Source organism: Periplaneta americana, chromosome 7 (assembly GCF_040183065.1).
Source record: "Periplaneta americana isolate PAMFEO1 chromosome 7, P.americana_PAMFEO1_priV1, whole genome shotgun sequence".
Classification (NCBI taxonomy): domain Eukaryota; kingdom Metazoa; phylum Arthropoda; class Insecta; order Blattodea; family Blattidae; genus Periplaneta; species Periplaneta americana.
Genome location: NC_091123.1, coordinates 58,027,072 through 58,052,848, shown reverse-complemented (window position 1 = coordinate 58,052,848; position 25,777 = coordinate 58,027,072). Strand labels below are relative to the sequence as shown.

The 25,777-nt window shown below is 36.6% G+C and overlaps 1 protein-coding gene across 2 annotated transcripts in view; it reads left to right on the top strand.

Annotated features, from left to right (window-relative positions):
* The first annotated feature begins 8,797 nt into the window (after window positions 1-8,797).
* Window positions 8,798-25,777, top strand: part of LOC138703128 (ATP-binding cassette sub-family G member 4-like) — a 71,476-nt gene continuing 54,496 nt past the window's right edge. The window contains exons 1-3 of one of the 2 annotated variants that reach the window (XM_069830741.1): window positions 8,798-9,122; window positions 22,091-22,220; window positions 23,528-23,717. In XM_069830741.1, the coding sequence (XP_069686842.1) occupies window positions 9,032-9,122; window positions 22,091-22,220; window positions 23,528-23,717 (411 nt within the window). In that variant the 5' untranslated portion in view covers window positions 8,798-9,031. The remainder of the gene's footprint in view (window positions 9,123-22,090; window positions 22,221-23,527; window positions 23,718-25,777) is intronic. The other variant, XM_069830742.1, reaches the window with a different exon arrangement.

The window sequence follows — 25,777 nt, the reverse complement described above, 5'->3', positions numbered from 1 at the left end:
ATTCGGCGAGCGGTAAACACAGCTCTCCCGCTCCGAAGGAGCGCGCGCGCTCGTTGAGCGCTGTTTGTGCAGGTATGGTATAGGCTATCCATGATAATCGCATAGGTCATCCCTGACCAACGTATAGTCTATCCATGATAATCGAATAGGTCATCCATGACAAACGTATAGGCTATCCATGATAATCGTATAGGTCAACCATGACAAACGTATAGTCTATCCATGATAATCGCATAGGTCATCCATGACAAACGTATAGTCTATCCGTGATAATCGTATAGGTTATCCATGACAAACGTATAGACTATCCATGATAATCGTATAGATCATCCAGGATAATCGCATAGGCCATCCATGACAAACGTATAGGTCATCCAGGATAATCGCATAGGCATCCATGAAAAACGTATAGGCTATTCATGATAATCGTATAAGTCATCCAGGATAATCGCACAGGTCATCCTTGACAAACGTATAGTCTATCCATGATAATCGTATAGGTCATCCATGACAAATGTATAGGCTATCCATGATAATCGCATAGGCCATCCATGACAAACGTATAGTCTCTCCATGATAATCGTATAGGTCATCCATGACAAACGTATAGGCTATCCATGATAATCGCATAGGTCATCCATGACAAACGTATAGGCTCTCCAAGATAATCGTATAGGTCATCCATGACAAACGTATAGGCTATCCATGATAATCGTATAGGTCATCCATGACAAACGTATAGGCTATCCATGATAATCGTATAGATCATCCATGACAAACGTATAGGCTATAAATGATAATCGCATAGGTCATCCATGGCAAACGTATAGTCTATCCATGATAATCGTATATGTCATCCATGACAAACGTATAGTCTATCCATGATAATCGTATAGGTCATCCATGACAAACGTATAGGCTATCCATGATAATCGCATAGGTCATCCATGACAAACGTATAGGCTATCCATGATAATCGCATAGGTCATCCATGACAAACGTATAGTCTATCCATGATAATCGTATAGGTCATCCATGACAAACGTATAGGCTATCCATGATAATCGTATAGGTCATCCATGACAAACGTATAGGCTATCCATGATAATCGTATAGGTCATCCATGACAAACGTATAGGCTATCCATGATAATCGCATAGGTCATCCATGACAAACGTATAGGCTATCCATGATACATAGTCTATGAGAATCGTATAGGTCTTCCAGGATAATCGCATAGGCCATCCATGACAAACGTATAGGCTATCCATGATAATCGTATAGGTCATCCAGGATAATCGCGTAGGTCATCCAAGACAAACGTATAGGCTATCCATGATAATCGTATAGGTCATCCAGGATAATCGCATAGGCCATCCATGACAAACGTATAGGCTATCAATGATAATCGTATAGGTCATCCAGGATAATCGCATAGGTCATCCATGACAAACGTATAGGCTATCAATGATAATCGTATAGGTCATCCAGGATAATCGCATAGGCCATCCATGACAAACGTATAGGCTATCAATGATAATCGTATAGGTCATCCAGGATAATCGCATAGGCATCCATGACAAACGTATAGGCTATCAATGATAATCGTATAGGTCATCCAGGATAATCGCATAGGCCATCCATGACAAACGTGTAGGTCATCCAGGATAATCGCATAGGCATCCATGAAAAACGTATAGGCTATCCATGATAATCGTATAGGTCATCCAGGATAATCGCATAGGCCATCCATGACAAACGTGTAGGTCATCCAGGATAATCGCATAGGCATCCATGACAAACGTATAGTCTATCCATGATAATCGTATAGGTCATCCAGGATAATCGCATAGGCCATCCATGACAAACGTGTAGGTCATCCAGGATAATCGCATAGGCATCCATGAAAAACGTATAGGCTATCCATGATAATCGTATAAGCCATCCAGGATAATCGCATAGGCCATCCATGACAAACGTATAGGCTATCAATGATAATCGTATAGGTCATCCAGGATAATCGCATAGGCATCCATGACAAACGTATAGGCTATCCATGATAATCGTATAGGTCATCCAGGATAATCGCATAGGCCATCCATGACAAACGTGTAGGTCATCCAGGATAATCGCATAGGCATCCATGAAAAACGTATAGGCTATCCATGATAATCGTATAAGCCATCCAGGATAATCGCATAGGTCATCCATGACAAACGTATAGTCTATCCATGATAATCGCATAGGTCATCCATGACAAACGTATAGGCTATCCATGATACATAGTCTATGATAATCGTATAGGTCATCCAGGATAATCGCATAGGCTATCCATGATAATCGTATAGGTCACCCAGGATAATCGCATAGGCATCCATGACAAACGTATAGGCTATCCATGATAATTGTATAGGTCATCCAGGATAATCGTATAGGTCATCCATGACAAACGCATAGGCTATCCATGATAATCGTATAGGTCATCAAGGATAATCGCATAGGTCATCCATGACAAACTTATAGGGTATCCATGATAATCGTATAGGACATCCAGGATAATCGCATATGTCGTCCATGACAAACGTATAGGCAATCTATGATAATCGTATAGGTCATCCAGGATAATCGTATAGGTCATCCATGACAAACGCATAGGCTATCCATGATAATCGTATAGGTCATCAAGGATAATCGCATAGGTCATCCATGACAAACTTATAGGGTATCCATGATAATCGTATAGGACATCCAGGATAATCGCATATGTCGTCCATGACAAACGTATAGGCTATCTATGATAATCGTATAGGTCATCCAGGATAATCGTATAGGTCAACCATGACAAACATATAGGCTATCCATGATAATCGTATAGGTCATCCAGGATAATCGCATAGGTCATCCATGACAAACGTATAGGCTGTCCATGATAATCGTATAGGCTATCCATGATAATCTTTTGGTCATCCAAGTTAATCGCATAGATCATCCATAACAAACGTATTGACTGTCCATGATAACCCATTTTCAAATTTCCAATGTTCACTGTCTTCTGGAATTCAGGGTCCTTGTGGCCACCTACATTTTGTAGGCTGATGTTTATTGTTTTGAATAAATAATATATACGTTTTAGAACATTGTTATATGATACTTATTGAAAATGTTGCATCTTGTGTTGTTCCAATAAGTGTTCATAATTAAGTACAAACTCAGTAAGGAAATAAAATAATTACACAAGACAGATTACTAAAATTGCTCTTTTTATGAATTCCATATCGGTCAAGTACTGGTACCGGTTCTTTTCTGACCTTCCAGTTTCGGATAACATCTGGTAAACACGGAAAAACATACAGCTAGAAGGAACTTTTCGATTGGGAAAACGTCGTCTGTATTCCTCAATAGCACCCAATGCATTGCCATCACAAAATCCATAAACAAAAAGCATGTTTGCATACTCATTATGCGAATACATGAATTAAATATCTAGTGAACGTGTATTCAATTGTATGTGTTCCGCTGACATTGCGGTATTCGGATGCTGCCACGTGCAAAAGATTTGGCATAATGCCACAGTTTAGTATAGGGGAGAGTGGTCCACCTTGAGACAGGAAAATTTGTTATTTTTTTTTTTTACATTAATGTTTGCAGCGGATATTGAACAATGTTCGATCATTATTACATTTTATAATTTATCTTAAAAATTGTCCACACGTGTGGAGTAACGATCAGCGCGTCTGGCTGCGAAACCAGGTGGCCCGGGTTCGAATCCCGGTCGGGGCAAGTTACCTGGTTGAGGTTTTTTCCGTGGTTTTCCCTCAACCCAATACGAGCAAATGCTGGGTAACTTTCGGTGTTGGGCCCCGGACTCATTTCACCGGCATTATCACCTTCATATCATTCAGACGCTAAATAACCTAGATGTTGATACAGCGTCGTAAAATTACTCAATAAAAAAAATCTTAAAAATTTGTGCTAATGATAATGATTTTCAGATTACAAGCTGATTTGTACAAAGTGGCAAAATGTCTCGTAGTGGACCATGGTGTTTCACCTTGAGACAGTGACAGTACCACAATGAGACACTATTTTTTTATGGATTAATATAATGATGATATCAAAGAAGTGACTAATATATGACTTCTACAAACATGAGATGAGTATATATATATATATATATATATATATATATATATATAGGCTACATAGTCAGTTTATGTGTGAGGGAGTAATTGAATGTTACCAGCAGACTCGATGCTGCCTTTTTGTCTGACCACGAGTTGGTGGCTTTGGCAAAATCATTGTAATTTCAGTTTTATTAACCAATGCTTCATCTGACACTTCTCAAAAAATGAAACTGTTTCCTATTTTAGCACTTCTCCTTGGAAATGAAACATTGTAATTCTTAGTGCTACGAGAGAGCACTTTTGCAACATAAAATAATTTTTTCTCATTAACTTGAAATTTTACAAGAACAAAGTCATTCACATCTGCTTCTTGGGTTGTTGGTCCATTGGTGATAGAGAATGTTCAACTTCGAAGTCATTTCCAGAAGATGAATGGTCAGAATTTGCTACATTTATCTCTTCAGAGGGATCAGACATCTTCTGTGTAACTTTTTTCTTCTTCATTACATTCTTCTTTTTCTCTTTTAATTCTTTCTCTGTCTTCTTTCCAGCTATTGTTTTTTTGGGAGTTTTCTTGAGATAGCATGCCTGTGTCTGGAATGACAATGACATATAACTGATGCCCTATAAACGCTCATGTTTTTTTCTAGTACAAGTTTTACAGCATATTTCACACTTTCGACTGTCAAGGACCATTTATGTATTTTAATTTTACGATTTTTAGCCGTTTCTGAAACATCAAATACGTAATTATACATAGTTTTACCGTATTAACGTGGTCCACAATGATACAGCAATTTAGTAGTGTCTCACTCTGCCCCACATTACTTCTTACAATGTAACAGGTCGTAGTAAACTTCCTAAGACAGTTAGGTGCTTCTAATTACGGTAATTTATAATAAATGAATATGTACTTGACCTGAAATAAATCACATTTTTCTTATCTGACTGAACCCACAACTAGACACTTCAATTGATTAGGTAAAAAATTTACATACACACTGGGAAATGGCGAAATGTTTACTAAGACGAGTATGTCGAAGGTGATCGATTCGATATCTTGAAAACTACTGCCTAGTAGTTCATGTAGGCTGCCACAAGTATGAGACACTTGTCGGCTAAACCATTCATATTTTATAGGGAATGTGTCATTGTGGAACATGTCTCATTGTGGACCCTATACAGTCACGAAGCTCAATATACAGGGAATATGCATCCATTGTCCCTAGTAACCTCAACAACTCAAGCTTCGAGGCTGTGTATACTAGACTGTGATAATACGTCAAGTACAAGGTGGGCCGCGGGAAATAGTACATTTTTATATTGGTAATCATGCAGTTAATAATGGATTCATCCGTCAATTGTTTTGCCCAAACAAAACAACTATTATTGCTATTTTGTTAACCATAAACCGTTGATCGCAGGAGATCCGTGTCAGGGCAATGGAAGCATAAATTCGTGGAAATAGTCTTATTTTCGCGCAGCGGGAGTTACGACGTGGAGAGAACTGTCATCACCGTATTCCGAAAAGAAAGACAATATCCAGGCGAGCGAATCAGTGGAGAACAATTGATTCAGTCGTGAATACGATACATGAGGGGCCGCAGGAAACAGTTCGTACGCCTGAAAATATCCAACGCTGCAATGAAGTCCGCAGCGATCGCCATACAAGGACATTGTCTCACACTATCCTGAGTAGGATTGTGAAGTCTAACTTGAAGTTCCATCCTTACAAATTACTGTACAGGTGTGTCAAGTACTGCGGCCGGAAGATAAACAGAATAGGCTACAATTCTGCATAACATTTCCTGAAAGATTGCAGCAAGATGAGACTATTTTGTCTGCTCTGGCAATGTCTGACGAAGCGAACTTTCACCTTAGCGGGTTCGTGAATAAGCAAAATCTTCGTTACTATGCAGACAGGAACCCACAACTTCTTCACGAGAAACCTCTACACAGCCAAACAGTCGTAGTCTGGTGCGCTATTGGAGTTTCCATTGGCATTGCCGAACCTTATTTTTTTGAAGACGATGAAGAAAGTCCACTCACAGTCAACGCCGAGCGGTATAAGACCATGACAGTAAACTTTTTTGTTCCAGAACTGTTAACAATGAATAATCTCAACACAACGTTTCTTCAACAAGATGGGGCTACAGCCCACACAGCCCGGAACACGATGGTTACACTGCGCCAGTTGTTTTCAAATCGACTAATCTCGCAATTTGGAGATATCGCGCGGCCTGCGAGGTCTCCAGATCTGACAGCCCCAGACTATTTTCTTTGGGGTTACCTCAAAGAGAGAATTCTCTCCCGGCGGCTACACACTATTCGGGATTTTAAAATGCAATCCGTGAAGAGATTCATGCCATTCCCAATGAAATGATTCAACTTGTCATGAGAAACTTGCGAGACCGCTTGCAGCAGTGCATCAATGCCGATGGAGGCCATTTGCGGGATGTTATATTCAAGCCTTAAGATGGTAATTCATGTACATCTGACTGCTATAAATAAAATTTTTATAGTTATGCATGTGTTCTGATATACTTACTTACAAATGGCTTTTAAGGAACTCGCAGGTTCATTGCCGCCCTCACATAAGCTCGCTATCGGTCCCTATGCTGTGCAAGATTAATCCAGTCTCTATAATCATATCCCACTTTCCTCAAATCCATTTTATTATTGTCCTCCCATCTAAGTCTCGGCCTCCCCAAATGTCATTTTCCCTCCGGCCTCCCAACTAACAATCTATAGATGCATTTCTGGATTCGCCCATACGTGCTGCATACCCTGCTCATCGTTTTTTTTTTATTTTGAATTATTTCCCAAGGTCCACCTTGTATAACACACAGAAACGCAAGGTGTTCCAGTATTTATCCCCAACCGTTAGACTTCGGACATAGATATGTCGTGTTAAATCGATGTAGTTCAACCCAAACTACATTATCCTGAAGTATTTTACATTTCTCCTGAGACACCCTATATATACAAAACCCCTAGCATAAGATTTAATAATAATGCATTATATGTGTAACAGAACCGTGGTTCATTTTTTTTTTTCTTTTGAGGAGGGCGCATGTTATGTTTGTGTCTGGGGGCGTAAAAATATTTTGTGCGAGATCGTGCGTATTTCCTTGGTTCCGCACAAAACCAAACCGAGGAAAGTGTGAAATTCCACATTCAGTATTCCCAACCTAACACACATAACAATTTCGCTCTTCTTACCGCTTAAGTGACATATTGATTTTACTGCTTTAGGCTTTTAACATATTATTTTTAGAGACGTTCAATATAGTAATAATTATAAATTGGAAACTTACCACTGCAATTTCACCTAAATTGCACTGTTAATTATTGTTTTTAAATATTTGCAAAAATTAAGTAAACTCTACAACTACACTAAAGTTACTGCATTCGTGATGCAAGTAACATTAAGGAAGCCGTGAAAAAATCAACAAGATTCCAAATGCCGATGTTATTACTGCAATATGTTATATAAAAAATATTGTTAAAATATTAAAAGGAAAATTAAAAAATTATTACATAACCTTACCGTTTGTTTTAAGTTCGCATTTATAGACGGGGGGAAAAAAAGACAGACGTATATCACGGCCTGCTGGAGTATAGTAAACACAGAACAATTTAAAGCAACAATGTTGAAGATAGATATTTTTGTTTTGCAAATTTGCCGTCTTTGAACAGAAACCAAGATGGAGATTTCATTGCAACTAATTAGAAATACCTCTTTCAGGTATGTAATAAACGATCTTCGCACAAAATAATGTACGATACACGAGCGGTATGTTTTCTTTCAATTCTCGGAAATTAAAAAAGCTCCACTACTTTTCGCTTTTTCAAACTTTTCCTCGAACATGAAAACTTCAACATACCGCTCTTGTATCGCATATTACTAAAATGCGCCACTGACTGCTGAGCATATGCTTTTAAAGAACAACACCACACATATTTCTGGGCATTTGCTTAGCATGATATAAAGCCACTACTAAAAAAAACAGCGAAAAAACAAGACAAGGTACATTAATCTTTTTTAATGGATTTAAATACCATTATAGTCACAATCATGCCATGGTATGAAAGAAAAATTTCACAACCTCGAGCGGGAATCGAACCTGCGACTTCCTGTTCTTTCATACCATGGCATGATTGTGACTATAATAGTATTTAAATTCATTAATATGTCACATCGACGGACGTGTATACGTTACCAAACATCGTAAGATGAAGATTATAATCTTTTTTAGTTCCACTGCCCTGTCAGAAATTGAACACTGGTCCCATGGATTTATCGGAATCTCTCCAATCTCAGTAGTTTGGAATCGTCGAATCGCAGACAGGTCTGCTAGATTTGTTGCCACAGACGCTGCCTCCTAACATAAGAAGTAAAGATTTAAGGTCATTACTGATGAAGCGCTGACGAATCAGAAATCTGCTAACACTCATGCGTGTCTTTTTTTTTTTTTTTGTAGTTGGTTATTTAACGACGCTGTATCAACTACTAGGTTATTTAACGTCGATGAGATTGGTGACAGCGAGATAGTATTTGGCGAGATGAGGTCGAGGATTCGCCATAGATTACCTGGTATTCACCTTTCGGTTGGGGAGAACCTCGGAAAAAACCCAACCAGCTAATCAGCCCAAGCGGGGATCGAACCCGCTCCCGAACGCAACTTCAGAACGGCAAGCAAGCGCCTTAACCGACTGAGCCCCGCTAGTGGCTTTCATGCGTGTCGTAGTACGCATAGCAAAACAAGCGTTCGGTTTGGCCAGTCGCAGCTGTACCTTCCAGTGGTTGGACCAGTGGACTGCAGTAAATATTACGGAGGATCGGAAGGAATATTGCAGATAGTTTGCGACTAACGCTGTGGCTCGCTAGCAACGTGTGGCCGACAATGGCAGAACGTGACAAGAGAGATATTCAGTGTCAAGATCGTCTGGACATCGAATTTGACAACCTTTGTTATTATCCGTCAGGAAAGAAAGGTGAACAACATATTTTTTTTCCATGTGCTATATTGCTATAATAATCCTATAGACCAGCGTTTCTCAAACTTTTTTAAGGTATGTATTAACGTTTTGGAGGAAAATCTACATTTTTTAACCAACCTTTTTAAGATATTTATCAGACAACATATGAAAGTAGACTAACATAACCATATATCAGAAACTTCAATTTAACTTTTTGATTCCTTAAAAAAATAATTAATTAAAAATTATTCTATTTCTTCAAAATGCCATATATTTTCTAAGAATTACTCAATTTTGAAATTTCTTTCACTGAGTTATTGCTGTTTATGCGTACAATGCTCTGTACTAGGATTTTACAGCTAACCTTAGTACAAAGAAAATTTTAGTCAAAAAACGCCATTTCAAACGTTAATACATACCTTAAGTCGGACCACTTTGTTAAGTCGGAACAGTTCCGCGGAACACCTTACTCTTGTTCCCTTCGAAAGTAAATTTATCATTTTTGTAGCATATTTTAATACCAGTATACTTATATTTTAAAATAGAATTAATTAATTAAAATTAATTTATTTCAATTAATTTTATATTAGTATTAACTAAATAAGTTAATGTTAATAGAAGAAAATTCATTTTCTTTTTTTTTTTTTTAATAATTCACGTCTATTCGAGCCTTATTCATAGACATTTTTAGCGCGGGCTTTCGGTGGATTATCAGCGTTTTTCGTATTCATAAACCAGTGTTAGCGATAGGATATGATTTGAATTCTGTACTAGTAACCAGTGGATAGCCGGGGCTAGCTTAGTACGCTCGTAGCGCGTGCTGCGAAATGTCTATGAATAGCACCCTTAGAGTTTGGATAATCTTTAACTTATGAATTAAAAAAATTAATAAATGTTGGTACTCACATTAATACTGTAATTCGACAGGTTTACTTTTTATACGTATGTCTTATCTCTAAGTGTCGTTTCAATTTCACGAGTTTCATACACTCGTTTGAAAGCGCTTCGTAACAAACAACGCACCGAGGTTTTGGTTCACTCTCACTGCCACACCAAGTAAATCCCCTCATTTAATCCATCGATGAATAGTTACATGACATGTGCTATGAAATTACCGTAAATTTTATTATTGAAAATGTATATATTTATGTAATATGACTACCACCCGTCATTTCCGTCGTCTGTGTAAATATGATAAAGAGATAAAAATTTCCGAAGACATATGTCAGAAATTTTTATATTTCTTGATGTGTACTTATATTAACATATTTTTTAAGCACAAACTGAACGCTTCACTTTAAATCCAATCAGACACGCCAATAACAAAATACTTTTATGTAATATTTAAAGAGTCCACTGCAAGAAGGATGGATGTCATTTGGAATACATTTTGCAGGAGAAGCAACATACTTTCAAAATCCGATTGTCAAAAAACTGCTTTCCGTCTCTAGAATATGATCTTTATTCAAGTATTACTTTTGTAGAATATGATTTTTATTTTTCATGTATAAATTTTCTTTCATTATGTTAATCATTAATGTGGTCCAAATTAGCTTACTTGACACAACACAACACAACACAACACAATTTGTAATACATGTATGTAAACACATCTACATTTTGCTCTTAGTATTATTACGATAATAATAATAATAATAATAATAATAATAATAATAATAATAATAATAATAATAATTATTATTATTATTATTAGGCCTATTACTATTATTATTATTATTATTATTATTATTATTATTATTATTATTTAATTTGTTTTTGTATTGCTGTTATTTATAATATTTGCTTTATATTTTTATTCTGGTTGAGTGGAAGAGAAGGCCTTAAGGTCTTAACTATGCCGGTAAAAATAAATAAATCAAATAAATAATTTGAATTTTGTAGTGTCGTTCTTTATCATTAGACTGCATTGTGAATAGCCTCCGGGGTCTAGTTTAGAATCACGAATAGAGCGTCAACTGAACACAAACGAGATGCAAATGTTACCTAACAGTAGGCCTACCTGTGTCGCGCACGAAACATGACGTCACGTAATTATAGTAAGAACTAGTAACCTTATCTCCGTAGGCTCTGGGACATATTACGGTTCCTAATTATGACATTTTAAAAGCAATAATAATTTCTTGACACTCGGGAACAATAGTAAAATGGGTTATAAACAGAGACCGGAACTTCGGCAGAATGCCTTTTTAAATGTGTTAAATCTATCTTCATTTTGAAAGTAAATCTGTTGGAATTATACCTTTGTGATTGAAACGTCACAGATTTACGATGCCCTTTTCTGCCTTTTTAATATTAATGCCTAATTTACAAAATAAATGCTTTTTTTGCCTTTATTTGATTATTTATCTACTATTTATTAATTTGTTATTAAAATTGCCTACAGGTACATTTTAATTTATTTCTATAACCGCTACAATGAAAGTGACTTCACCGAATGTATATTATTGTCTTTCAGTCAGTTCATATTCTCTTTGCAACAATGAGTGCTGCCGTGCAAAAATGTATAACAATAAGCGTTTTAATTATCGCTTGTGTTTATTTGACAAGGCAACAATGAGTGCGAGTCTAACGTTTTTTTTAACGGCTATTTTTCTTTCAGTTTTCATTGAGACGTTGTTGTAGCTATTTTATAGCAGCAAGATGCGGAAATTCAGTGTTCCTTTACGCAGTAAATTGCAAAGTTACGTTAATACTTTTGGATCAGACGTATTTTGTACTGACGGTAAAGTACTTACGAGTACATGCAAAATATGTGAGCAGTCAGTGAACTACGAAAAGAAATATTTCATATCGCAACATATCAGTACAACCAAACACAAAAATGCACTTTCCAAGGCTACTGGGAAGAAGATTTCTTTGCTTCAAACAGTAATTGCAACATCATGTAGAAAATCTCAATTTGGATTCGACTTATGTAAAACTTTTCTTGCTGCCGAAATCCCTTTGTGGAAATTACAGAATCCTACATTAAGACAGATTTTGGAGAAGTATACGAACGAATCTGTGCCTAGCGAGTCAAGTTTGCGAAAATGTTACTTAAGCGAATGTTACGATGATACAATGAAAATAATTAAAGATGAAATTAAAAATAAAAAGATCTGGATTTCTATCGACGAGTCACCTGATCCTACGGGTCGTTTCATTGCCAATGTCATTGTTGGGCCATTAGATCCTTCAGAAGATGAATCAATGAAACCATTCCTGCTTACAACAGAGTTTCTGGAAAAAGTTAACAGTTCAACTATCGCGCAGTTATTCACCAATTCATTACAGTTACTCTGCCCTGAAGAAATTCAGTACAACCTGTTACTTTTCATCAGTGACGCTGCACCATATATGAAAAAGGCTGGAATAACTTTAAAAGTGCTATTCCAAACATGGTTCACGTGACCTGCGTAGCACACGGCTTTCACAGAATGTCAGAAGAGATACGATGCTTGTTTTCGAATGTCGATCATTTGATTTCCAGTATTAAGAAGGTATTTCTGAAAGCCCCACCAAGAATTCTGACATTTAAATCCATTGCACCAAATATACCTCTGGGGGGAGATGGGGGACATGGGTCTCAGCGGCACTTTACTACACTTCAAATTTCCTGGCTATAACTGAGGTGGTGAACGCTCTGGAGGATGAAGCATCTTCAATATTGTAGCAGCCAATAAACTTCTCAATTCTTCGGAAGTGAAAAATGATTTAACTCTCATTGCGGCCGAGTTTGGTTTCCTGCCACAAATGATCTGCAAACTTCAAGAAAGAGGGCAGCCTTTGACGAAGTCAGTGAAAATTGTGGATGATGCAGTGCAAAGAATGGATAGTGTACCAAGGAAACGGGGTTCATTAGTTAGGGAAAAGTGTAAAAATGTGTTTTCGAAAAATTGTGATCTTGATAAACTTAGAAACATTTCAAAAATTCTACAAGGTGACAATTCTATTACAGTTGAAATGGATCCTACAATGATGCTATGTTTTAGATTTGCTCCAATAACCTCTGTCGAAGTTGAGAGGTCATTTTCTCATATAAAATACAGTATGTGTTATCTGACAGGAGAACTTAAAAAAGCATTTGGTTGTCATGTGCAACGAATAAGGCATTGCAATACATAGGCCTTTTAAAAACATTTTCCTTTTTTGTCAAGTACAACACTAGCATTTTGTTTAAAACTTTAAAGTTCTTAAAATATGACGATCGGGTTATTGAATAGTGTACCTAATCTAGTAAATAAATGAGTCTAGTGTAAGGTTTTTGTAATTGCCTTTTATTGCATATTTTAGCTATTTATAATGCCTTTTTGTCTGCCTATTTTAGCTATTTATGATGCCTTTTTGCCTGCCTATTTTAATGATTCATAATGCCTAAACTTCCGGTCTCTGGTTATAAAAAGTTACTGAGATTTAACATAGCCGAGTGCAGTGTTCGCGGTGCTAACAAATATAGCTTCAAAGCCACGTGACGTACATAATAATCCGTGGCGCTACATCCCGTGAAGGGCCTAGACCGACCAGCCGGCTGCTGGCCTCACGTCCACATGCTGAAGCAGAGGTGGACGGTCATCCAGCTCCTCCCAGCCGTTATAGCTGGCTTTCGCAACCGGATTTCGCTACCTATCGTAGCTCCCCAATTGCATCACGATGCTGGGTGGGCACCGGTCCCATACACTGGCTGAAATTTCATGAGAAAATTTCTTCCCCCATGAGGACTCGAACCAGCGCGCATTCCGTAACGCGAGTCCTAGGCAGGATGCCTTAGACCACAAAGCCACGGCGCTGGACTACGTGACGTACATGGTCTGAATTAACTATATTTTTCCTTGTGATTTTCGGGGAGAGTCATTCACATGGAGGAACAGAAGGTAGGTAGACTTAAATGTACATGCTATACTGTGTAATCGTTTTTGTACAGATACTGCGGAGATAGGGAGATTATGGGCGTTCACTGAGCCCTTCCCAGATTAATTTTCCGTAATTTATGTACTCGTATTCACTTTAGGTAGTTAAATATTAAAAGCAATATACAAATAAGCTGATAACGTTGTCATTTCGCCATGATCCCGCTAGCGAATACTTCGTTTTCCTGGACATAGCCTGTCTCGTCCCAGAATCGACCGACTCGTCCCGACGTAATTTTTGGTGCGTTAATGCAATAGTCCAACTCGTCCCCACCTAATTCTCGGTGCGTTAATGCTATAGCCCAACTCGTCACGGGTGTGTAAGAAGAGATGAAACCATGTAAAGACAAAATATTCTCTCCCACTTTAGCTAGATTTGGGACTGCGCAACCATTTTTCAAGTTGGTGTGGTTAAAAATGTTGTCTTTCATGAGTAAACTAGTGTCCATTTTATAAAAAAAAATGCTTGAAATGAAATTACTTAAAAGTAAATAAAAGTCACATATTGAGTCTTCTGTTGATTTTGACGTGAACTGTCTTCCTACGAAGTGGAATAGATCAATCCACCATTATATAGCTTGTTAGGAAGCATTTAATTTTTCCCCTTAAAAATATCACTTATAAATATATACAGGGACATCATTTTATTTTTACTTCAATTTTTATTGTACCTGAGGTTTTTAATGTACTTCACTCCCACCCCTTCTACTAATGAAGTTCCAACTGTCCTTCACACAGAATCAAGGCTGCATATAGTACTGAGTTAGTGAGTATAGTACCTTCCAGAAATATGTTCGCGTTTTCCAGTGACGAAAGAGCTTTTAATATTGAATCATATTTTCGCACAGGTATTGTCCGTTTGCCTACGTGGCATCCCGATTTCCCCAACCTGCTTCTGCTCGCCCCTCTGTAAAAACTGGGCTGTCTTAGCTCTTTTCTGAAAACATTAATTTCTGTTAGGAATTGGACGTCTACGTAATGTTATACAACTGTTTAAAATAACTTTAATAAAAGGGCCTCGTTAAGTAATTAACTGTCACGTGATTTTCCCCCTTTCTACGATCCTGCGACATAACCACTTGGACGGACAGTAGATAGCATGTCTGAGTAATTTTATCTGTACGGGTCGGGCAGAAGTGAAGATTGAATTTGCAGTACTAAGGTACTCTTTTAAAGAGTAGGTACAGAATTATTTCAACATGAGTCACTAGTACGAAGGACTAAACTGGCAATTGGAATTAAATGCAATAGTTTATAGTACGATAATATGCACAAAAGAACTGAAGCCTGTATCGAAATGAACGGCCACCATTTTAAAAAATGTGTTTAAATATTCATATTATGATTATTTTGCAATTTAACTTCTTTCTCTATATTGTACGCTAATGTGTTGTAGACAGTATAATATAGGTACACTGAATAATGAATACGTTCGCATGGATAACTCAGTTCGTGAGTAAAAACACTTATTGTTAAAACTGTACTGTATTTTGATTAAACAAAAACGAAATGAAAATTATCGAACTCAAAATCGCGATATTTCCTAGTTTACCTAAATGGATGAACTACTTTTCTTCCCTCCTATACCTTGCAAAGTGTTTTTGTTTGTGTGTTACGCCAGTATCATCGAACTTCAGTCGTGGAAGGGGGAGCAATCTGTGTTTCCGGTTCTCTAAAGGTATAGCCAGGTTAATATTAAAAATGTTAGTAAAAATAAAATGATGTCCTTGTATAACTTTAACTTGCTTTTTCTACATTAAAGAAAAGTGGCTTAGACCACTGTTGCGCTTACCTCCTCAATTTGAGATAGGAAACCCAACAAAAAATATCTGAGTTATCAGTTGTTGAAGGTGTTTAATTTGATACTCATAATCCAGTATTAAATGGAAATATGGGTATGGAATGGTAACGGGATGGTTTCTAACCTTATCAGGGATTGGATGAAGCCGAAGTGTTAAGAACCGTGTTTTCAAAATTGAGCTTTTACAGACTCTCTAAATTGCAGGTAAATAATGAGACACTGCGCCACTCCACTGCTTAGTTGTTAGCAGAAGAGGAGATGATACTAAGGATGTTGCATTTTAAAAAATTCGTGTGATTTTGTGCAGTAAACCGTTATTGTTTATATTTTAGACGTACAATAAAAAGTAACCAATATTGCCAATGTTGTTAAATAAAATGGAAATTTACCATAAAGTTCTATAAGTTTGTATTTGCTGTTCTTTTCATGTAAACGATGGTCCGCCCCTGGATTAGAACAGAGCATCTGTTTTGTACCGATATATCTGTATGCGCTTGAGCTATACCAGGCATGTCAAAACCCTGCACATTGTGCACTGGTCTGCGTGCAACGTGCAGTTCCTATTCCCTACCTGGAGGGAGTGAATCGGCTTGTAGGGGAACGCGACAGGGCTGTATAGTACCTATAGTAGCAGATCAGCTTTTGTTTCAGTAACACAGATCAGTACGGGTGCTCATTGAGCTGTGATTGTGATTGCGTTATGGAAAATAAAGTGAGGAGTCCACAGATATAACGAAGAAGAGAAATCACGAATCATATAACGTAACTGTTATGATGTTTTCCTCAGCCAACAGTAATTATTTTAAAATGAAAGGCTTTCATCATACCATGTGGACCTAATAGTGATGTGAGAATTTAAATCATATTAGTAAAGTTCTCAAAATATGATATTCGCCTGCTCTTATTACTCTCACGGCAAGGCAAACATGAAAATGATGTTGTTTTGGAGTCTGTACTAACACAGCCACCAATGGTTAGACGACTTGCAACTTTTATTTGATAAGCTGATAAGTGATGAGCAAAGCCCGGGACTTCAGCAGGTAAACAATGCTTACAGGTTAAGTATGAAAGGAGGTTTAATGAACCCTAACGCTCCTTACACACAGTGAGCATACAATACGTACACGGGTATTCCAGTACAGACTACGACAAAAATAACTTCTCGCCCAAACTGTAGCGTAATAATAAAATGATTACGTTACATTCGACAAAGTGAACTGCAAAATAGTACAGAAATATAATATTAATTGCAAAAACAAATCTTACACATTCATATGTTAGGAATTACAGTAGTTATTCCTCATACTATTTTGTTTACAAACACGAATCATATGATTTGTTGCAATGAACCACAACATAAATTCTTAAATTATCAAATGAAAAGCTTCTTCTATTTTCTGACAAACAATTTTTTAACTGAGAAAAGGTTCTTTCAACATCACATGATGTGGTGGTGGCAAACTTAAACCATGCACCACACACTATCACAATCACTGTCAATACTGTTTAAAGCTTTGTGTATTCGATTTGTTGTTTTATTTCGAATTTCACAAAGTTTGGAAAATCCAACGTTTTTCTTGAGAATGTTTTTAAACTTTTGTTGCACCGACACACTTTTTTCATCTTCATTTTGAGGGATTATCTACTACAAACAATCAAAGTAACATGACATTAAATATTCTTTACGTAAAGTTGTTTCAGACGGGGAAATTCTGCCCGTATACTTCTCTATAAAATTCTTGAAGTGGGGGTTTTCCAACTTGTTAAAAGGAATGTTGGAGCTCACCACCATTTCACACAAATCCCAGAAAAAAAACATTGTGTCTATCAGAATTTGAAACAGAAGGCGCGCTTGCTTCCTTCTCGTTACGTATGAATAATTGTAAATGAGCTTCATGTCTCTGAGTTTTGATATGCTGTTCTATGTATTTGGGGCTCTCGCCCTTTATTACAGTGTGGCACACGTTACATGTAATATTAATGCTATCTGTACAAAAGTACTTACTTCCGTATACTTCCACAAGTTTCTTTAATTTATCCTCTTTTTTTTCAGTGAAACTTCCGGCATAGTAATTGAGCACGTAGATTTTACTCGCCTGTACTCTTGGAATGCTAGCTATCAACTATCAGACAACCGATCACTAGTATGAAGTCGAATGGGCAGTCTTTCGGGACTAGGCGAAGGAAGTTTCTTTACAAACAACCAGCAATATATAGTTTGTGTATCATTAACTTGTTTTTAAACTACTGAAGTCCCTAGGCTTGGCGATGAGAATATAGTGAGTAATACATGTGAGGGTCTTGAGGTTGTAAGGGAAGGAAGAAAGCAACTATTTGTAAGGCGGAAAAAATTTTCTGGAAAAATAATACATAATGGCGAATTTTCCACCTTACGTTACTATATTATCTAATATACTTACGTTAATAAATCTTTAAACCTAACACAAAGAAAATGTCCTCGCTTCACAGCTTCTGAAGTACTCTTTTAACTCAATTCAGTAACGCTCCCAACTTGCTAATACTTGCTCTCAACGTTTTCCAAATAAACTATATATAAATTTAAATTCAAGCTTAATTTATTCTATTTATTAATAATAATGTGAATTTATATTAATATACAGCAAGGAAATGATTCCAGTGTAAAAGCCTCACAATGTCCTATTGCATGTAATTGGGAGTAACATATTTTCTTTCTTAGCATTTGTGCACCAATGGTCCCAATAATGCTTGAGGAACAATGAAAGAATATTACTTTAAAACAATCAGTACCTACTGCGTAAAATGAAATATTGTGTTCGTTTTTTGTTGTTTCGAAATTATTGCAATATTTATATTTTCTTCAAATACTGTATACAAATCATGTAAATGAATTATTCTTTACAAACGACTGCATTGTGAATTGTAACTGAGTAAGTCTATTGTTTCTTGTGTTACAATTATTGTCAAATATAGACACTGACAATAATTGTGTTTTTTCCTTCTGCTAAGTATGTTTATAATGTCCAAATGTCAATTTAATTGAACACTAGAAGCGCAGAATAGATTCTTGTACATCCCTCTGGCTAAGAACTGGTAAGAGCAACACGTGAATGACGCAATCTGCACAGACCGGCGTTCCGCGCACATACACTGCACTTTCAGTGTCTGATTTTTGACATGCCTGAGCTATACCATAAACTTGTAAACTCCCTCCTTCCCATCCAGCAACGTTACCGAACGCCTAATATTGTAAACTTTAGTAATTAGTTAAATATTGCAATTGGAAAAAAATTGTGAGGACATTTTTTCTTCCTTATGACATGAACAATCATCAGTTAAAATAATGACACTTATACCCCTTACACCCTGCATATTGTTCTGAATTCTTGCTGCACTTTACATAACCAGAATGTTAACAAACTGAATAAATTAGTTTTTTTATAATATCCCATACCGAAATTTGCCAAATATTTCATGAATGAGGTGATTTTATCAGAATATTTACATAATAATATATTTTTAAAATAATATATTTCTTAATTCTAATTAAGTTAATTGAGATCGAAAATGAAGCCCCAAAAGAAATCCTGTTAACTTAATTGTCTGAACTGAATAATGATTTAAGCCACCTCATCTAAAAGCAGCAGACACAAATTTCCCGGGATATCTTGTTAACATTTTCATGAACAGCTAAATAATTTCTGGAAAATATGACGGATCTATTCTGCAAGGCCATAACAAAATCATTGCTCATTAATTTAGTTTCAAGTGGTAGTATTTTATTGATTCAGCATCAAGAGAAGCACTAATGCCATTTTTCCTTCTCCAGCAACGTTGCAACAAATAGAGTGCCACGCTGTTTTAGTTCTCTGTTTGAAGCTAAATGAGTGGCAATTGTCACCCGAAGTCATTCATTCATAGTGTTCTGCCCAAGGGTAGGTCTTTCACTGCAAACCCAGCATTATCCAGTCTTTCCTATTTTCTGCCTTCCTCTTTGTCTTCGCATAGGCTATGATCAACATATCTTAATGTCGTGTGTCATCTGATATCTTCTTCTGCCCCGAACTCTTCTCCCGTTTGCCATTCCTTCCAGTACATTCTTCAATACGCAGTTTCTTCTTAACCAGTGACCTAGTCAATTCCTTTTCCTCTTCCTCATCAGTTTCAGCATCATTCTTTCTTCACTCACTCTTTCCAACACAGCTTTGTTTCGTATTATGTCTGTCCATTTCACATGCTCCATCCTTCTCCATATCCACATTTCAAATGCTTCTATTCGCTTCTCTTCACTTCATCGTAATGGCCATGTTCCTGCTGCACTCCACACAAAGCACTTCACTAGACTCTTCCTTAATTTTTTTCCAGAGGTCCGCAGAAGATGCTTCTTTTTCTATTAAAAGCTTTCTTTGCCATTGCTATTCTCCTTTTGACTTCTTGGTAGCAGCTCATGTTAATGTTTATACATATATATCCCAAGTATTTGAAGCTGTTCACTTGCTCTACTGCCTCATTTAGAATTTGCAAGTTTACCGTCTTTACTTTCCTTCCTCTGACCATGCTCCTCGTCTTATTTGCATTTATGTTCATTCCATACTGCTCACAGCTGTCATTTAGCTCCAGTAGCATATTCCTTAGTATCATCTCCTCTTCTGCTAACAACGTCATATCATCAGCAAATCTTATGCGCTTTATTCTTCTTCCTCCTACTATCACTCCTCCCATTAATACATACGGAAACTGAAAAGAAAACTAAGGAAATCCTACAGACAGCGCAAGGAAAGCCTTGCAAAACAAACAAAATTCACACAACTATCGAAAGGACTACTTAATGCGAAGAAGATAGCGCAGGAAAATTACCTAAACAAACTTTTCAAAGGTGAACAAAACGGGTGGGGTGAATTTTATAAATATGTGAAGAGACGACGCAAGGAAAATTATTCGAGCCTCCCCCTAAAAAATGACCGCAATCAATTTATCGTACAGGACAGCGAAAAAGCAGAAAAATTAAATTCCTATTATGCCACTGTTTTTGGGATGAGGACAATAGGTCTTGGGTTCGAGATACTGTGAACTTGAGTGACTGAGCTAGAAGAACTAGCCAAGGCAAACGAACTGTGAACTGAGAACTGACAGTTCTGTTTTGTAAATAGTGCTTTGTGAACATTAGTTAAGATTAGCAGTACATTGTTGTTCGCAATAATCCAAGTGAATTGCCATTGTCATCTGTGGAGTGCAGTAACGAATACTGTGTTGCTGTGTGGAGTGCAAATCCCATTGTTGACAGGAGTGTTTGAATTAAATTTTAGAAAGGAATTATTGTTGTAACAATAAAAGCGACATTCTTGTTTTATATTAAAGTTACAATATCTTAAATAATACTGCGATCGGAGGCCTTTGCAATCGATATATTTGCTATGACATTCTCTATTTCGATCTTGGACCGTATGGAAATCCGTTTAGAATTTTCTGGCAAGAAGTCTGATCAGAATCCGGTCATGCGAATAGAGACGAAATGCCCAAGTGAGCGATGCTCCATTTCTTTTAAAATAATACAAAGAATTAAAAATTCGAACGCGCCGTACGGATCCGTTCCGGTAAGTGAGGGCCTACCTTCATACTACCACAGCCGCATCGTTTTTCATTTATCCAGCACTAAATGCGCCGTTCAGAGCAGAAGTGGTGTAAGTCAAAAATGGGTAATGAGGGTAATAAGTAGCGAAGCTTCATAGTAGGCAGGGTAAGCTGAGCTTTCCCAAACTTTAAAAAAAAAGGGACAAGATCAATTTAGAATTTAGTTAATTAAAAACAGGAGAGTTTCCGCGTTTCGTTTACCTTTTAGCGACGTAAAGCACGGCCTAGATCACCATGCCTTCAGCCCAGCTTGCCAAAAAATTTTGTCACGCTTCGCAACTCAAAGTAAACATTCTGTAAAATACAGGGCAAAGTAGCAATTAATATTCAATTTATTTAAACTATTAGTAGTTAGCGGATAGCAAGAAGGACATATTAATTGCTACTTTGCGCTGTATTTTACAGAATTTTTACTTTAAACCTCATTACCCAATTTTGACTTACATCACTTTTGCTCTGAACGGCTCAAATATCATTCCGTCATCATTGTGATTGGAATCCGGTTCCGCAGTCATCATAACCCAGTGCTCTGCCAATTGAATTTCAAAGATGGCTTTTCAATTAACTTAGTACTTCTTTAATTGTTTTTTTTTCTAGCATCTGAATATATTTTTAGTGGCTATTACATCAATATTTTTACAGTGTTTCTTTTTTCTTCTCTCTAGTGAAGTCAACTACACATACGCCAATACTGAGATATGTTAAAGGGAAATTCAATTTTGGACGTCTCACTGCCATCCTTGGACCATCAGGGGCTGGAAAGACTTCTTTACTGAATGTCTTGACGGGATTTAAGTAAATTGATAAGTTACATCTATATTTTGTGTCTATTTATTCTTCCTTTTTGTTCGTATTCTTAATACAGTAGAGGTCACTAATATATACACCGTTTCCCGCTTAGAGGGTTCGAGAAATAAATGCTCACCACTTAAAACCAGATAAAGATATCGTTGAGATTTACATCTGACAATATAGAGAAACTGTCCGAGTTCACGAAACAAAGTCTGAAAACAGCTACATGCGTAATTTTCGTTTGTTTGTTGCTAAAACAAGCCTGGCGCCATTTCGTAGGAGAACACGCCATGGTCAACATGTGGACACCACAACAGAAAGTTCAATGTGTGCTATGGCTAGCAGAAGAAAAATCTGTTACGTCGTGTTCGTCGTACATGGATAAGTGGATCGGAAGACGAGGACCCATTGCCTGGCCAATCAGGTCACCCGATCTGAACCCCTTGGCCTTTTTTTCCTGAGGCTTTGTGAAGGATGCTGTGCACCAAAGACGCAGAGCTAACACTTTGGAGGAACTGAGACAACGCATCACAAAATGCAGCTGCGCTAGTGACTCTACAAATGCTACAAAACACTTGGCGGGAGGTTGAATACCGTCATTTAGGTGTCTGCAGGGCAACTCAAGGTTCACACATCGAGTTGCATTCAGCATTCTCCGAAACTCGGAGAGTTGTTACATCAAGTTATGTAAAAAGTTATGTTAATAAACCTTTATTTACACTTGAAATTATCACTTATTTCTCGATCCCTCTAAGCGGGACACGGTGTATTTTCTGAATTTTTTTAGATAAGTTAAAAATATTTTATAGCATGCTTAATAATTTTAAACTTATTAGCTTGCGTTTTAAGCTCAAAAGGAATAGCTATTGGAGCAGTAAATCTCTTCATTTAGATTTCACATTCATATATTTAGAGATTGTAGTTTAATGATTATTGAAGGGGCTAGAAAATGTATGCCTTCAAGTAAGTATGACCCTTAAAATGTATTTACTATTATTTATATTTCTGTATAAATTAATAAATATTGCGTGTACGATATTTGTGATATTAATATATTCATCTCATTCTTACTGTTAAGAATCGTTCAGGAAATAGCAGTAACATATTCAGCAGATATTAAAAGTGAATTTGTTTCATATCTCTAAACCTTAGTTTCATTTTTATCTAGGTGTAGTACTTTCTCCAATGACCAGGGACGCAGAATCAATGAATTTGATCAATTAATGGTTATGCATAATTAATTTTGTTTTATTTTAATTACGCTATTCTGAGCTAAAGATCTCTGAAGTAATTATTATCATCTGTTTCAGAATAAATGGTGTATCTGGATCTGTTAAAGTAAATGGAAAGGAGCGTAATGTTTCGAAATTCAGGAAGCTTTCATGTTACATAAAGCAGGAGTTTGCGATGTTGGATTTATTAACCACAAAGGAGACCATGATGTTTGCAGCGGATTTGAAGTTGGATTCTAGCGTGTCAAAGGAACAAAAGAAAATAATTGTAAGTTTAAACTAGTAAATGTTATTATAATGACAGGTTTCTCTTGTTGGTTACTACATTGCTTCCATTGATCATCCCTTCAAGTAGTTTGGCTATTTAAAGAAGTGTAGTTGATATGGATTTACCAAGAGAAAGGATTAAAGCAATGGTTCCCAAACTGGCGGTCGCGATCGTGTAAAGAGCTGAGGCAGGTCGCGAGATGATTTACAAAATAAAACAAGGAAATTATTATTTTATTACACTAACATACACTTACTGTGTATTCTGAAACAAACTACATTTAACATAAAAATAAAAAAGTTTCAGTAGTACACTAAAGTAACAAATAATTTTATTAATACGACAGATGTGCCTATTTTTCCGAAAATAGCTCTCAAATTTGGACTCTGTATTGGATACACACACAGTTATAACACTTTAAAGTTCAATGAAACCTATCTCCCGTTCAATAGCGACTCTTTTTGGCAGGAACTAGCTGCAATATTGAATAGAAGCATTATGCCTCAACGATCTTCGTCTCCTTGGGGAAGAATTTCATTCAAAATTTCAAGACTTGAACGTATGGAGTCAGATTTTAAGATTTTCATTGCATAGTGTTGAAAAAAGTCGTTCTCTTTTCGGAATTTTTCCGAGTGCTCCGGTTCCAAGAAAGTATTTATTTTATTTCATTTATTTTGCTAAGAATTGTAACATAAAATATAATATAAGGTCCCTGAGCCAAATAACGCCATGTATACCTTTAACGCCACCCTATTAAAATTTGTTAACGACACAAGTTTTCGGTAAAGCACTACTGTAGCCTGCATTCGCTTGCAATCTAGTGATGAAATGAGTTACTAGCTGTCCGCTGACATTTACGAGTGACATTATATTCCATCATTTTCCTGTTGTGTGTTAATAGTGAATGGCTGTTCTTATATCAAGGTAAGAGGCAATATTTTATTTTGTGTGTTGAGCAAATAATAACTATATTAAACTGTATATTTTCGTGATCCTTAAACATTCTTCTATGTATAGAAAGTATTTGATATCTATAAAATTTGAAAATGTTAGAGAAACAGGGATGTCATGTTATCAAGTACTCAGTAGCGCTTTAACGCCATGTAGCGTTAATGGTCTACAGACAAAATTTTAGGTTATGTTAGTACTAAGGCTGACAGTACAACATCAGTGTGAAAACATCAGGAAAATCACTAAGCTTTCAACTTACAAACGTTCGGAATGTGCAGTGATGATATTGGTTCAATTGCTTATCGAACTCTTATTTTTTTAAATTTTACATAACTTAATTTTTTTGTTTTACTTATTGGAAAACATTCATATTAAACTAAGATAAATGCTTTTGTGTTTAATAACTTTCTACTCTGTCACATTGTCTTTTTTTTAAGTAAAGAGTCACTGGAAAACATATTTTCCTAATCCATCTGGTGTTTCAGTTTCAGATCAAGAATCTTTCATTAGTATTCAGTGATTTTGTATCTTTTATTAACAGAAACTGAAATTTAGTCACTTGTGTCACAGAAACTGAAATTTAGTCACTTGTGTCACTTTAGTCAATTTGTGTTACGGAGAAAAATTCCCTCCGGCGCCAGGATTTGAACCCGGGTTTTCAGCTCTACGTGCTGACGCTTTATCCACTAAGCTACACCGGATACCACCCCGGCGTCGGACAGAATCGTCTCAGATTAAGCTCCAACTCTTGGGTTCCCTCTAGTGGCCGCCCTCTGCACTAAATCATAGATGTCTATGAACTTAGGACCGAAGTCCACACATGTGCTGAGGTGCACTCGTTATGAGTGACTAGTTGGCCGGGATCCGACGGAATAAGCGCCGTCTTAAATCACGAAGTGATTTACGCATATCATATATATTATTTTAATGTACCGAAGTACATATGATATTTCCATGCAGATATTCTGCGTCATCATACGATGAAAGAGTAATGGAAATATCATATGTACTTCGGTACATTAAAATAATAATAATAATAATAATAATAATAATAATAATAATAATAATAATAATATATGATATGCGTAAATCACTTCGTGATTTAAGAC